Below are 13,643 nucleotides of genomic sequence, written 5' to 3'. Positions count from 1 at the left end.
TATTTCTAACTCAAACAACAACAGATCTGAACATAAGACATTCGACTTTACAAATATGAAAATTAGCATAAAATAACGAAAGCTATGTTGTTACTAAAACTCATTAGAATATTTTAAAATAACTTACATTTTCTGTCTAGTCTTTATATTATGTGTTGTGTAACTGAGTTTTGTTTTCAGAATATTAATAGATTGGAAAACTACATCTTGAGATATCATAGAATGAACAATGCTTATTCTATAATCATTATCGTTAAAAATCATTCCTAAACTTAATAAAAGATTATTATCTATACTTAATTATTATCTATACTAACCTAGGATAAGAATATTGTTACTAACAAGTGGACCAAGGATGTTCAATAAATAAATGAATTATTATTATTATTAATACTATAAAGCTGGAGAGTTTTTTTGTTTATTTGAACGCGCTAATCCTCGGGAACTACAGGTCCGATTTGAAAAATTATTTCGGTGTTAGCTTATTTATCGAGGAAGGCTATAGGCTAAATTATATCATTAAGCTACGATCAACGGGAGCGGAGACACGCAAGTGAAACCGCGGGGCAGCTAGCGGACAATAAAGACTACAATGGTAAAGAAAGCAAGGTAAGTGTTAAAACTTTGATAATAAAATTTGAGGTAGATTTGAATACGCGTGCAAATGTGTGGCATAAAACTCCACTATTTCTATGATTAAAAGTATTTATTACTCGTAAAATGTTTGAAAAGGTACTTCGCATACTTTAACAAGAATATTTTCATGTTTTTCTTTCGTATAAAGGGAAACCAAGTAGGTATGTATTAGAATTAATTAAATTACTATAAAATCATTGTATTTAACGACTAGTTAATAAGATGATTATTTAACGTTTATGGTCTATATGGGTTGAATACTTTTTAGATCTAATTTAATATTATACTTATGTCAAATAATTTACATTATTGCATACAACCGTCCATTTTATTAAGTCGATAAAATTCGGCTAATCCGAACCCAATAGTCATCTATAATTGAACCCTATTTAGTATATTACAGAGGTTATTATGGATTAACAATAATTCCAAATAGAAATGGATTAGGGACCGAGTTAATTAACTCTCAATAGTTATCACTATTGGGTTTATACAGGGTGCGGTTTTTGAGATCATAATTATATCCGATGAAATGGACCCTGTATTTGATAAAACCCGGAATAATTTTGGAATAGGACAAAGGTGGGATTTATTTATACGAGTTTAATTTCGTTGAGGTTATTTGGAGAATTATGTTGGATTAAACGTTTTGTGGGTCGTGTGTATGAGTTAATGCAAATAACTATTTTCTTGGAGAAATATTATTATAATACGTTTTCTTCATTACTATAGGTAGAAGGACAAGTATTTTCTCATTTCGTGTAGTTTTTAGGCCGCCTTTCCATCTGCAAGAAAACTTGCGCAAGAAATGTCGGACAGTCTGTCTGACAGCAGCTTGCAAGTGGAAACGCAGAATTAGACTTGCAAGCTACAGTCAGACAGACTGTCGGACATTTCTTGCGGAAGTTTTCTTGCAGATGGACAGGCGGCCTTATATATTATGTATGTGGGATGATGAGGTGAGATGTACGATCCTACATGTATATCATAAATGAAATCAGTATCAGGCGAAACTTACACGTCCATATGATTTGCGCAGTAATCATTTGTAGAAAAAAATAATGAAACAGGTAAATTGTATTATTATAAATGTTTGTTATTAATTGATTGTAAATGTATATTATGTTCTACACGCTCTTTTATTATTATCTTCTCCATATTTATCACGGAGACTATCAAAATTTCAAAAAATGTAACATATAATATGTTTCTAAATATAATAAGTTGGTACTACTATTAGCATACAGAGTATACAAACACAATTTCGAATTTCCAACACAGATGAATCGAATATAGGTACTAACGGAATTTGTTAATTTTAATTACATAATTATAATTAATCAATTAAATTGCAATGTAAAATAAACAGTGAGCTAATTACTGTGTTGAATCATTAATTGTTGTTGATTAAATAATCACTACATAGTATAAAACAAAGTCGCTTGCTCTGTCCCTATGTCCCCTTGTATGCATAAACATTTAAAACTACGCAACTTATGTTGATGCGGTTTTTTATTAGATAGAGTGATTCAAGAGGAAGGTTTTAGTATACAGGGTGTAATCGTTAAGTGTGCACAAGCGATTATTTCGAAACTATTGCAGATATAAAAAAAAAAATTAAACTGAAATCGAAAGTACTTAACCTAATGAGTAAAATAAAGTTTTAAAAATAAAACGAGAAATATCCAAAAATGTTACATTAAATGCTCCCATACATTTTATTTCCTATACATTTTGTATTCATAGCAGATTTTCGAAGTGATGTCCTCATTGTGTACAATGAGGAGGTGATATTTACAGTTTCTAAATGAACTTCCCTTCAAATTTGCGAAGTAATTAAAGCAGAAAACAAAAAAAAGAAAGAAAAACCTAAAATTTTTCATATTAAATGTACATGGGATATTCGTATCTCATACTAAATGTATGGGAGGGTTTCAAGTTAATTTTTTAGATATTTCTCGTTTTATTTTTAAAAATTTACTATGGCCATTTAACTCATTAGGTTAAGTACTTTCGCAGTTTAAAGTTTTTTGATATCTGTAATAGTTACGGAATAATCGCCTGTGCACTGTGCACACTTAACGATTACACCCTGTATAATTTATTAGGTTTTAGACAAAGGGGGCGAAGCCTGGGGCGTAAAGCTAGTTGTTTATATTTTCTAAATTGATGAAGATTATAAAGTATTATTTATGAAATTTCGGTATTTATAACAATTTCTCAATAATTTTTGTAGACACAACAGTGTTCACACAATAGTGTAAACACAGCAGTGTATTAGGAGCAATCGAAAAACTTTTTACTTTTATTTCCTTGATAGATTCAAAATGATTGTACGAAGAGTGAAATCGCCTCAGCTTCTTTTAAATAATATCACCAATTCAAACTTGTTCCCACTTTTCCGGTCTTCAATAAGTGTTATAGACCCTAGTGTAATTTTCGACTTTATTCATAAACTGTTTACCGTGACTTCAATAAGGTAGACATTTTTTATCTATTTAAAGTTTTCACAGTTCACTAATCCACGCACACACTCAACCCAAAAATCATCAAAAATCGTTCAACCTTTTAATCCTATACCTGACGGCAACTGTGAACATTCGATAAGGAATATAGCTACTAGCTTACTATATCACGATATATTACCTTCATAATAGAGTTCTATATCTTCATAATAGAGTTCTATTATAAGCAGGCTATATGGAAGGCTATTATATGTTTGACAAAAGGTAAAACTGGGTTAGCTATATTATCTTCATTAAGATCTCGTAAGATGTACTTAAGGCTTCTGTCCATTGATATAGAATTGCTTTATGGAGCTTGTATCGTAATTGGATATTGCTTGATATTAGGGTTGACTAGTAAATAATATTGGAAATTAATTGAAGAGTTTTAATTTCAATTATTATGTAATAAATTTGAAATATTATATTTTATATTTTTGTACAATGAGCTTTTTAAAATGTACGTCTTGTCTTGTCTTGATTATTTAAATTCTCAGTAAAATTCTGCTTACCTACATTGATAGATAATTGTCGTAACCGAATCCAGTTTTCAGCACAGAAGATAAAAATGTAACTTTTTTTCATGTAATGTCAAATAATTTGAATTTCCTCATCCACACAGGAATTCCCATAATATTATGTTACTTAATGAACAATAATGAGAAATGAAATATTATTTCAATAATTTTGTCCGAGGAATCGACAACATAAATTTCAATAATTTTATGAAATACTAGCTGTCCGCCCCGGCTTCGCCCGTGGTACATGTTTACGTTTTCTTTACATAAGAACAACATCCTCGTACAACAAGGAATATAATAAAAAAAGAATTATCGAAATCGGTTCAGCCGTTCTCGAGTTATGCGCTTACCAACACATTTTGCGATTCATTTTTATATATAAGATTGATGAAAAAAAAATTAATGGATATTATATCTCTCCTCGGACAGAAGCCTTAATGACCTCACATGACCTTCCTACCACGACACTACATTATCCTCTAGGGTATATGCTATTCAAGGCTATATATTACGATATAGTTCACTATTTATTAACTACTTCGTCCGCATAAAACTTCTTTTATGTGGTAGAGGTGAAAAGATAAAGGGCATTAGATATTAAAATAAAAAATATACTACCTATAATCTTTGGATGAAATCTAATTTCCTTGTTTATCAATCCTTTAATAAACTGTAATTCTAAATGTTTACATTGAGTAATTATATTTGTTTTACGGTATGCTCTTGTGATACAAAATCTCATATTTTGTGGTTGATTAGGTAATAAATTTCAAATAAATTGACGATTGCAGTTCGTTGGGAAGTCTAGAGCTTCGAGATGGTTCTAAAAAAGGTTTAAGGAAAATATAAAAAGAGTAGTGTAGGAGATATTTATTTCTTGTTTTGATTTGCTGCCGTATTCTACAATAAATAAATAGAACTAGAGCTGCGATCTAAGTTGCATGTCGCCAAGAAATTGTATTAAAATTATAATCTGACTGTCCGCCCCGGCTTCGCCCGTGATACATATTTACGTTTTCCGGGATAAAATAAAGCCTATACGGATTCGGAAGAATCCCTCTAAGTAATGTTAAAATAAATTTTGAAATCGGTCCAGTAGTTTTTGAGCCTATTCCATACAAAAATACAAAGGTTTCCTCTTTATAATATTAGTATAGATTAGTGTTATGCCACACACTTCTGAACATTGAAATTTAATATTATAGGAGATAATCTATCGAGGTATCTAATGTCATAGAATAAGCTTAAATTAGCCAGCTCTATATCTTGTTAGAAAGCTATTTTAAGCATTTAATTCAACGCAAAAGCACGTGCGACCTTGGCTTATAAAATGTTCTACTTGAACATAGTTAAATATAGCATTTTTGAACGTGTGAATTGAAAATCAGCTCCAAAACAACCCTTTACAGATGGAAGGGGTTAATCGTACCAAAGAAGGCTCACGTTGATGTAAAAATGTTAAGAATGGAATGTGGTAGGATTCCGTATCTAGAACTAATAAGAAATATGAGGACGTATCGTGATAACTTCCCGAATTTTCTGTCATAATATTGCACAACCTTATAATCATTTCTTACATAATTTTTAACTTGTACCCTTAGGCCATTCTCCCATTGCGATACGCACAGGCGATTCAAGTATCCTGCAAGTCTCGGAGGAATATCTCACATACATTGTACCGGTAGCGTCGTGTGCGAGCCTACATACTAATGTATGTGATATACTCCGCGGTGACTAGTCTCCGAGACTTGCAGGATACTTGAATCTCCTGTGCGTATCGTAATGGGAGAATGGCCTTACTTGTACCTTAAGAAAACTATGGAAATACATGAATCTTTTGCAGGATAAAACAATGATCATTTTTTAGTATCATCCCAGATAATATAAACACGACAATACTATTATACGTAACATAGTCACCAATAGCCAAAACCAAAACACTCAACTATTCTTATAAAAATTTATTTACTTTTAGTAACAACACATATCTATACTAATATTTGTATACGTAGTATATTATTATTAGTCTGTGCTAATATTATAAAGCTGAAGAGTTTGTTTGTTTGAACGCGCTAATCTCGGAAACTACTGGTTCGAATTGAAAAATTCTTTCGGTTTTAGATAGCCCATTTATCGAGGAAGGCTATATAACATCACGCTACAGCCAACAGGAGTGGAGCTACGGGGGTGAAACCGCGCGGAGCAGCTAGTAATTAATATAAGGCCAAATCACAGTATTACAATATTTCCTATGGCCAAACCCAAAACACTCAACTATTCTTCTAAAAATTTGTTAATCTAGCTGTATGTCGCAAACTCGTTCATTTAAAACACCTCTAGCCTTATTTTCACGTTGACTACGGATCCCTAGGAGGCGTTTATTTAATTTCGCACTGTTTACCCCAGGGTGTTGCATCGTGGTGCGCTGCAGATTGTGACCGGAATAGAAATGGCAAGAAAGGAATATGTAGTATGAATTTTTTGGCGTAATCTTCTTTAGTGACAAAGAATACGCTAGAGAATGTATTAATTTGGCCGTCTTGTACGTAGGGTATAAGTAAAATTCTTAATCATTTAGAGACATAATTTTGAGTGTATAATTATGTACCTAGTCTTTATACATTTAGAGATGATATCTTGATGTTTGTGTTATATATGAATTCAGCCGTTTAGTTAAAACTTTATTAAATTGCCAAACGTTCAAACAACTGGAAATTATACTTCATTTTCTCTATTTTTTATATATTTTTTATCCTCCGCACAGTTTAGAACTACGAAACATCCTAAGTACCTGAATATTCAAACTGTCGTTTTTTAAGACAAAACTAAAACAATGTTTAAAACCCCGGTTAGAATTAAAACTGGTCTTCTGGCGCATATTGCGAGTTGTCCAAATTTGACCACGTTTCAAAATGAATACAGTTTAAGCAAAAAATGAGTTAGTGTTCGTTTGTGATGAGCATTTTAAAGCGTAAAATGCTTTTTGAGATTTATTTTGCGGAGTATCAACTGCTGTTAGGAATTTTAATTTGGCGAATTGTGGCTGTGCGGAATTTTTTTTCCGAAAATTTGCGGACGTTTGAAATGGGAGATGTTTTTTAGAGTTAATATGATAGGATTGTATAGCATGTTTGGCAAAATGATGAATATTTGGAAGCTCAAATTAAAGCATGATAATAATATAAGCTAAAGAAATGGTTTAGTCTAATGTGAAAATTACTATCGAAATATCCAATAATAATTTAATACTCAAGTATCTCTATAACATCTACACAACTTCAATATACCTAGAATAGCAAATTATCTCAAACAATAGTCATTTTAATACAAAACAATTTATTTACAAAATCGCCTTAAAATTTAAACTAACTCAATGTTATCACTTTGTTCCTCACAGGCCTAACGATTTTGGTGTAATTAGTCCGGACACTCCTAATTATAGGCTTATATTTTCCTAACGAAGGCGGCTTTGTCGTCAACAGAATCCTCTGTTTCTCAGTTGTTGATAGATAATTCTCCGCCCGCTGTTGTTGTTGTTCTATCTCGTTCATGCGTTTACGCAAAATCATCTCGAAGTTCGATAATTTCATGTTCTGCTTCTTCAAAGGTACATTGTATTTCTTCGATATTGTTTTCTTCGATGACTTCTTCTTTGATCGTTTCATTTTCGGGTTCACTATTTCGACTTTTACCTTGTAGATGATCGTCAAATTGTCCCGTTTCGCCAACTCTTGGATGCTCGTCAAGTATTTATTGAATTCAGTGATTGCGTTGTTCCCTTTGACCTCGAATTTGCTCGGTATTTCGTTAAGGTACTCCATTTGCGTCCGGTATTGATATTTATGCCGCTCTGAAACAGGAATGAGGGTATTTGAACGCATTTTTCTTATCTTAATTACACACTTTGGATCTTATCTGCTGTGTATTTCTTTAATGATTTTCTGCGTCAAACAAAGACGGTACTGAAGAGGTTTTAAGGTCTCTTGAATAATCTTTTGAGATAATTATATAAGATCGCGAGCGTTTGTATGTTAATGGGCTTTAAGGTGTTGTTTTGTATTAAATTTTGTAACTTGATCGTTTGCTTGTAATTTCATCCTTGTAAAAAAAACTTATTTTTTAAGCTAATAATATAATTCTTCTATGTTAAGGGCTCTACATTACAAATTACAATGTATGAATATAATTATATAAGTTACACTTTATTATGATACCTAATTGCGATGAATTATTTTTAAAGCATCGAAGATATATCTTACTCATACAGAATATACCTTAAAACAAAAATGCAAAATGAAGTAGAAAACTTACCTTCATAATAATCTTGCGCGAAGACACACACAAAAATTGTCGCAAAAAGAATTCTCGTAAACATTATTAGATTGAGTGCGATCTGTCATCTAGTATTGATTCTGAAGCCAGGTGGCTTATATCGGCTGGTATGTGGAAAAACGAATAAAAAGCATAAACAATGTCGTTTGTTCGTTGAACTGAAATCAACCCGCCAACGCGCAACGGTAGGCTGGACGATATTTGCATACGCTATTCTAAATTGTTCTTTTTTTCGTTGAATGAAATTTGCTAGTATTTTTTTTTGTATTTTTGACGCATATATTAAATTATTGGAGAAATCAGTAATATGCGAAAATATTCTGCCCTTGCATCGCTACGATATGGATGTACAAAATATCAAAATACTTTTATAATGTTATTATGAATGAATTAAAAGATCTTAGAATAGTAACTTATTTTTTTTAGCATTTCTATTCATGGTTGTATAAAAATGCTGTAATGAAAAAATAATGTTATATTTTCCATGATCGCAGGTACGGGTTAATATCGTGATAATGGTCCGTTCATCCCAAATACTGGTCAGGTGGCAGGTGTTCTACATTTTGTATCTGTGAAAATCAACATTGTTCTTGGTCAAATAAAATAAAATCTAAACGATTTCGTGTTTTCATTCCGACAAATGAAGGCTTAAATGTGAATTAAAAAAAATTGGCTACGAATTGATAATCTCCTATCCGTTGTTTCTTAGAACATTAGTTAGTGACTTTTTTGATTTTTACGGTGACAAAAAGGATAGGTGTTTTGAAACGAAATAATCTGTATTATTTTTTTATTTTTGGATAGAAGTAGTTAAAGCTAAAACCGGTTAATATATGGATGTGAGTTGTGACTGTAATTAGCAAATATTTTAGTCAACTATAAAAATTACAATTATAGTCCCTGAATAGGTTTTTTAACGTAGGTTTACTTTAACATTTAAACTTGAGTGATTTTGAAAGTGTCCTGATATGTTGTAACATTCCCATTTAGAAAGAAATAAATAAATAATGTTTATTTAGTAATAGTTATTTACTGTTAATTAACAATAATGGATGTACTAGGTATCTTGCCTATTTTATTAGGTCCTTTATTATACTTATACTAGCGGTCCGCCCCGGCTTCGCCCGTGGTACATATGAAAAATAGATGTTGGCCGATTCTCAGACTTACCCGATATGCACAGAAAATTTCATGAGAATCGGTCCACCCGTTTCGGAGGAGTATGCAGACTAACATTGTGACACGAGAATTTTATATATAAGAAGAAGATTATAAATGGTTTCAAATAATATAGTTTTAGACTCATAGCTAAGTAAAAATTTCTGTCAAATTCAGGTGTGAAGATAATTAAAGGAATTAATTGGAGATTAAACAGCCCCGAATCTGTCCACTCATTAGCTGTGACATCGGTAATTAAAAGTTGAATCGAATTTTCATTAAGCTCTGTCGATTTAATTGTGTACTCGTGTATGTAGTTTAGGAGTTTGTTAATTCAATATTTATTCTTCTGAATTGTCGTTTATTTGTTAGTCTTATTATTGCACGCCTCATAAGCGAAGCGTTGAGGTGGGTACTACTGTCACTTCGCGCAAAACATCTGATTTTTCAAACTTAAAATGTCTTTATGTATCATACATTGCACTTGTAAGATAATACATACACACACATATTAAGAAAAAACACTATTTTTAACGTTCATGATATTTTTGATGTCATTTTTGTTATTTAAACTAGTTAAAAAACAGTTTAAAAAAGTTCTGTCTTGGACGTCCGTGTGTCTGTATGTGCGGAGGATTTTCTTGTTAACACGATAGCGACCGAAATACTTTACTAATCGAGTCTTTTTTTTTCTCTTACGCTTGAGTATGCTCAGGAATAGAACCCTTTCATTTTTCAGGGTCTGATTCGATGTGGTTTAATTGTTATTAAATAAACAAAAATAATAATTAATAAATATTTATTAAAAAAAAATTATGAGGCGTGCACTTTCGGATTTTCCAAATTATTTTTTGAATTTTATGTGAAACTAGCTACGTCCCACGGTTTTACCGTCATTGCTCTGCTATTTGTCTTACCTACCTGGCCATAATATTTCGTCTTCTACTGTCCTTCAAAGCTGAAATTAAAAAAAAATCATGATGTGTCTTGCCTACAGCGTTCCTCATATTATATGGATTATCAAACCAAATAACTCTTCATCTTTATAATATTTGTATAGATAAGTTTATCAACAGTTGTTAAATATGGTTATGGTTGTTAATTAATATCGTTGAATATTGTTTGTGTGTGTTTTTTTATGGTTTTCGTGGTTGAAGAGTGTTCATAGTTTATGACTATAGTGTAGTCTAGTAATTTTTCATGTTTCCATAAAATCAATTATTAAGTTTAAAACATAGGTACTTAAATAACAAATCGATGAAATGATTTTAAATAAAATTGATTATCCAATGCCTAAATTTTAATATTAGGTAACATATCTAAATAATGATCAAATGTATAAAATTGGTTTACATATTTTAATACTCTAATAGACGTATTAATTATGGCTATTTGAACTATATAAATACCACATTGAAACCACAAACCAATATGTTATTATTTTATATGATTAGACCTGTATTGTACTGTTTAAGCGAAATTGCAATCGTTCAAAATTGTTGCGTATTGATTTTTATCACCTACCTACTACTTTTTTTTTTTTTTTAGTGGGGAAATCTTGCATAGGCGATTTTACCCGCAGTACTCCGCTCCTGTTGGTCTTAGCGTGATGATATTATAATTTATAGCCTATAGCCTTCCTCAATAAATGGGCTAACACCGAAATAATTTTTCAAATCGGATCAGTAGCTGAGACTAGCGCGTTCAAACGAACAAACAAACAAACTCTTCAGCTTTATAATATTATTATAGTATAGATTTCGTTCGATTCATAAAGAGCAAATACAATATACATTTCTAAAACTATCACGAAGTAACTACCTTCAACTTCAGAAATAAATTAATTTGTATAACAGTGGATGAAGATTTTAAGATATTAATAATTTAAAAGTAGGCACAAATAGAAAGAAGAAAAGAAAGAAAGAAAAAACGTTTATTTAATGACACATAGCCTCACACGTACATAATGAAAAACAATTTATACAATACTTATATGCTACAATACTTACTTACTACAATACTTAAAAATACACATTGAAGTGTGTAGTCTGTGAAGCATGATACCATTAAAAGGGGAAATCACTCGGTGTTTTTTTCACGTCACAGCACCGATTTTCAGTGAGCCCCGAGAGCAATTATTCGTCATAATATATTTTTAATTGAAGAAAAGAAAATAAATACAATATTAATAGTATAATGTAAAATATAGACATAATAATATACTATAATATAATATATAGTATAAATATATATATAACCTATTTATACTATATATATATATATAGTATAAATAGGTTTTTTCTTAATATTATTTGATTCATTTTTTCACCTGATGTCCTCTCAAATACTTTTATCTGTTTATTTTATAAACGATACATAAAACCTTTTCTCTCTAATGTCAACAAGCTAAACACCAAGATTCCGGGAATTATTAAATCCTTCTTTAGAATTCAGTATCTAATAACAAACGTAATATGTGAATAAGCTTTACAATATACCTATAATGTATGAACCTTTTTAAATGGTTCCAGTAGTTTTTGAGTCAAATCGTAACGAGCAAAAATCTTTCAACTCTATAATACGTACGTAACGTAAGTTTACTACAATAGATGAAAATTATTATCAAAAGCGCTATAAAAAATGTTTGGTAATTTTTATCCAAAAAATAAACTGTAACATTTATGAGTTCAGTCTATTTTGACGGGCTAATCTAATTGTAAAAGGTTAAAAACTACACAGTTCTGAAAAAAAAGTTAATCGAAAGTGGAAAATTAACTCTTTGACGTATCTTTTTGCTTGTGACACTGTGAAAATTATATAAAAGCGATATTTAGATTTTTTTATATTTTCAACTTAACATTTTCAAAATATAATTTCTCTCATTTACACGATGCATATTTTTGTGAAAATTCTTTAAAGGCCTTTGTTCGTTGACAATTTTATGCAATTGATATGAATCATAAACAATTTATTTGGCTGTTTTTATATGCGTTTAAACAATAGATAAATATTTGTTTAGTACTTGCAAAAGCTTTATTCGTTTTGAAAACATCTGAATAGGAATGCTATTATTATCACCATATCAATACTAAAGATAATATAGCGTAGGTATCAATAACATACAAACTTAATATGAAATTGACTTCCTTGATCTTTTCCTGTCAGTTATAATAATTCATAAACAAAATGGCATCATTTCATGACCAAACAGCAAAGTCCAAAGTCCACAAAGTAACGTCGGCTGACCAATCCTTGATCTACATCTGTAATCAGTAAAAGGTACAAATTGATTACTATCTATTGAAATGTCTCATACGATTCTATCAAATAGAAGAGCTTATAAAGCGTAGATAACCGCAAAATCAAATGACGCCGCCTTTAGTGAAAGATTCCCTCGTTTTGATAATGAAATGTCGAACTCACACACACTTGCCGCCGCGTCATAGATTATATTACAGATGTTACAATATGGAAATATGTAATAACGTAAGTTTTATTGTTTGTCGTTTTCGTTTTTGCCTCAGACTTCTTCTGTGTCTTGACTGACCGACTCCACGGGGGATCGAACCCAGGACCAGTCGATTTTATGCGCACGCGTGAATCACAGCAGAATCTAAAAGTACTCCTAAATATCAAAACTAAATACGATTATCGTCTATTATTAAAATTTATATCAATTTTGTATGCAATTTTAAAAATAAAGATGTAACCCAAGTTCTAGCTCTAACACACACAGCCCAATATAAATACACACATATAACATTGGTAGGTATACCTAGCGACATTATTTCACTCTTCTCACATCTCCCGCTATCTAATCTTTGGCCACACTTTATTGGAACACCGTACCCCTTAGATTTATTCTCTGCGCATAAATTGACGAGACAAATTTCCATTGCGACTGATTTACCGCCATTTGCGTTTCGTTACATGTTATGTAATCATATGGATAGGTGGAGTAATGAGATTTGTTTGATCTATATATTCTATTATATTCTTTTCTATTCCATTTTATTATTTTTCATGCTAGATATTTATATACTAGTGTACTTTTACTATTTATGTCTATGTCTTTATTGTAGACACAATTTTATCATTATTTTTATTATATTTCTAGTGGTCCGCCCCGGCTTAGCCCGTGGTATAGGTTTACGTTTTCTCTCCATAAGAACCATCCTCGTACTTCAAGAAATATGATAAAAAATAGCTAACGAAATCGGTTCAGCCGTTCTAGAGTTATGCGCTTACCAACATAATATATAGGCCAATAGGCCTGGGATTTCAGAAATCTATCTGAGCACGTTTGTACAGTTAGTACGTATTGTATTACAAAATGTGAAAACAAGGTCACAGAATTTGATGGCTTATCATAACCATCTAGTTATAAGAACATCAATACCTACCACCAACAAGATTCAGTTAACTCATATGAATCAGAATCTATAGGAAGAAACTTTTCAACCACACAAAAGAAGCCACTAGTAAAAAGTAT

General features: G+C 31.1%; 1 protein-coding gene across 1 annotated transcript; it reads right to left on the bottom strand.

The window, feature by feature from the left end:
• Positions 1-7,024: 7,024 nt before the first annotated feature.
• On the bottom strand, positions 7,025-8,036 carry LOC149488632 (uncharacterized). The gene is made up of 2 exons (XM_089695264.1): positions 7,973-8,036; positions 7,025-7,511 (listed from the first exon to the last, which is right to left on the bottom strand). Exons 1-2 carry the CDS (start codon positions 8,034-8,036, stop codon positions 7,027-7,029), a joined length of 549 nt encoding a protein of 182 aa, XP_089551390.1. The 3' UTR covers positions 7,025-7,026.
• Between the last annotated feature and the right edge of the window lie 5,607 nt (positions 8,037-13,643).

This window comes from Colias philodice, chromosome 5, assembly GCF_061535455.1.
Source record: "Colias philodice isolate Cphi_HAF_F1 chromosome 5, ilColPhil1 Martin Lab GWU primary, whole genome shotgun sequence".
Lineage (NCBI taxonomy): Eukaryota > Metazoa > Arthropoda > Insecta > Lepidoptera > Pieridae > Colias > Colias philodice.
The sequence above is the reverse complement of the archived record's forward strand: the minus strand, read 5'-3'. Positions and strand labels throughout refer to the sequence as shown.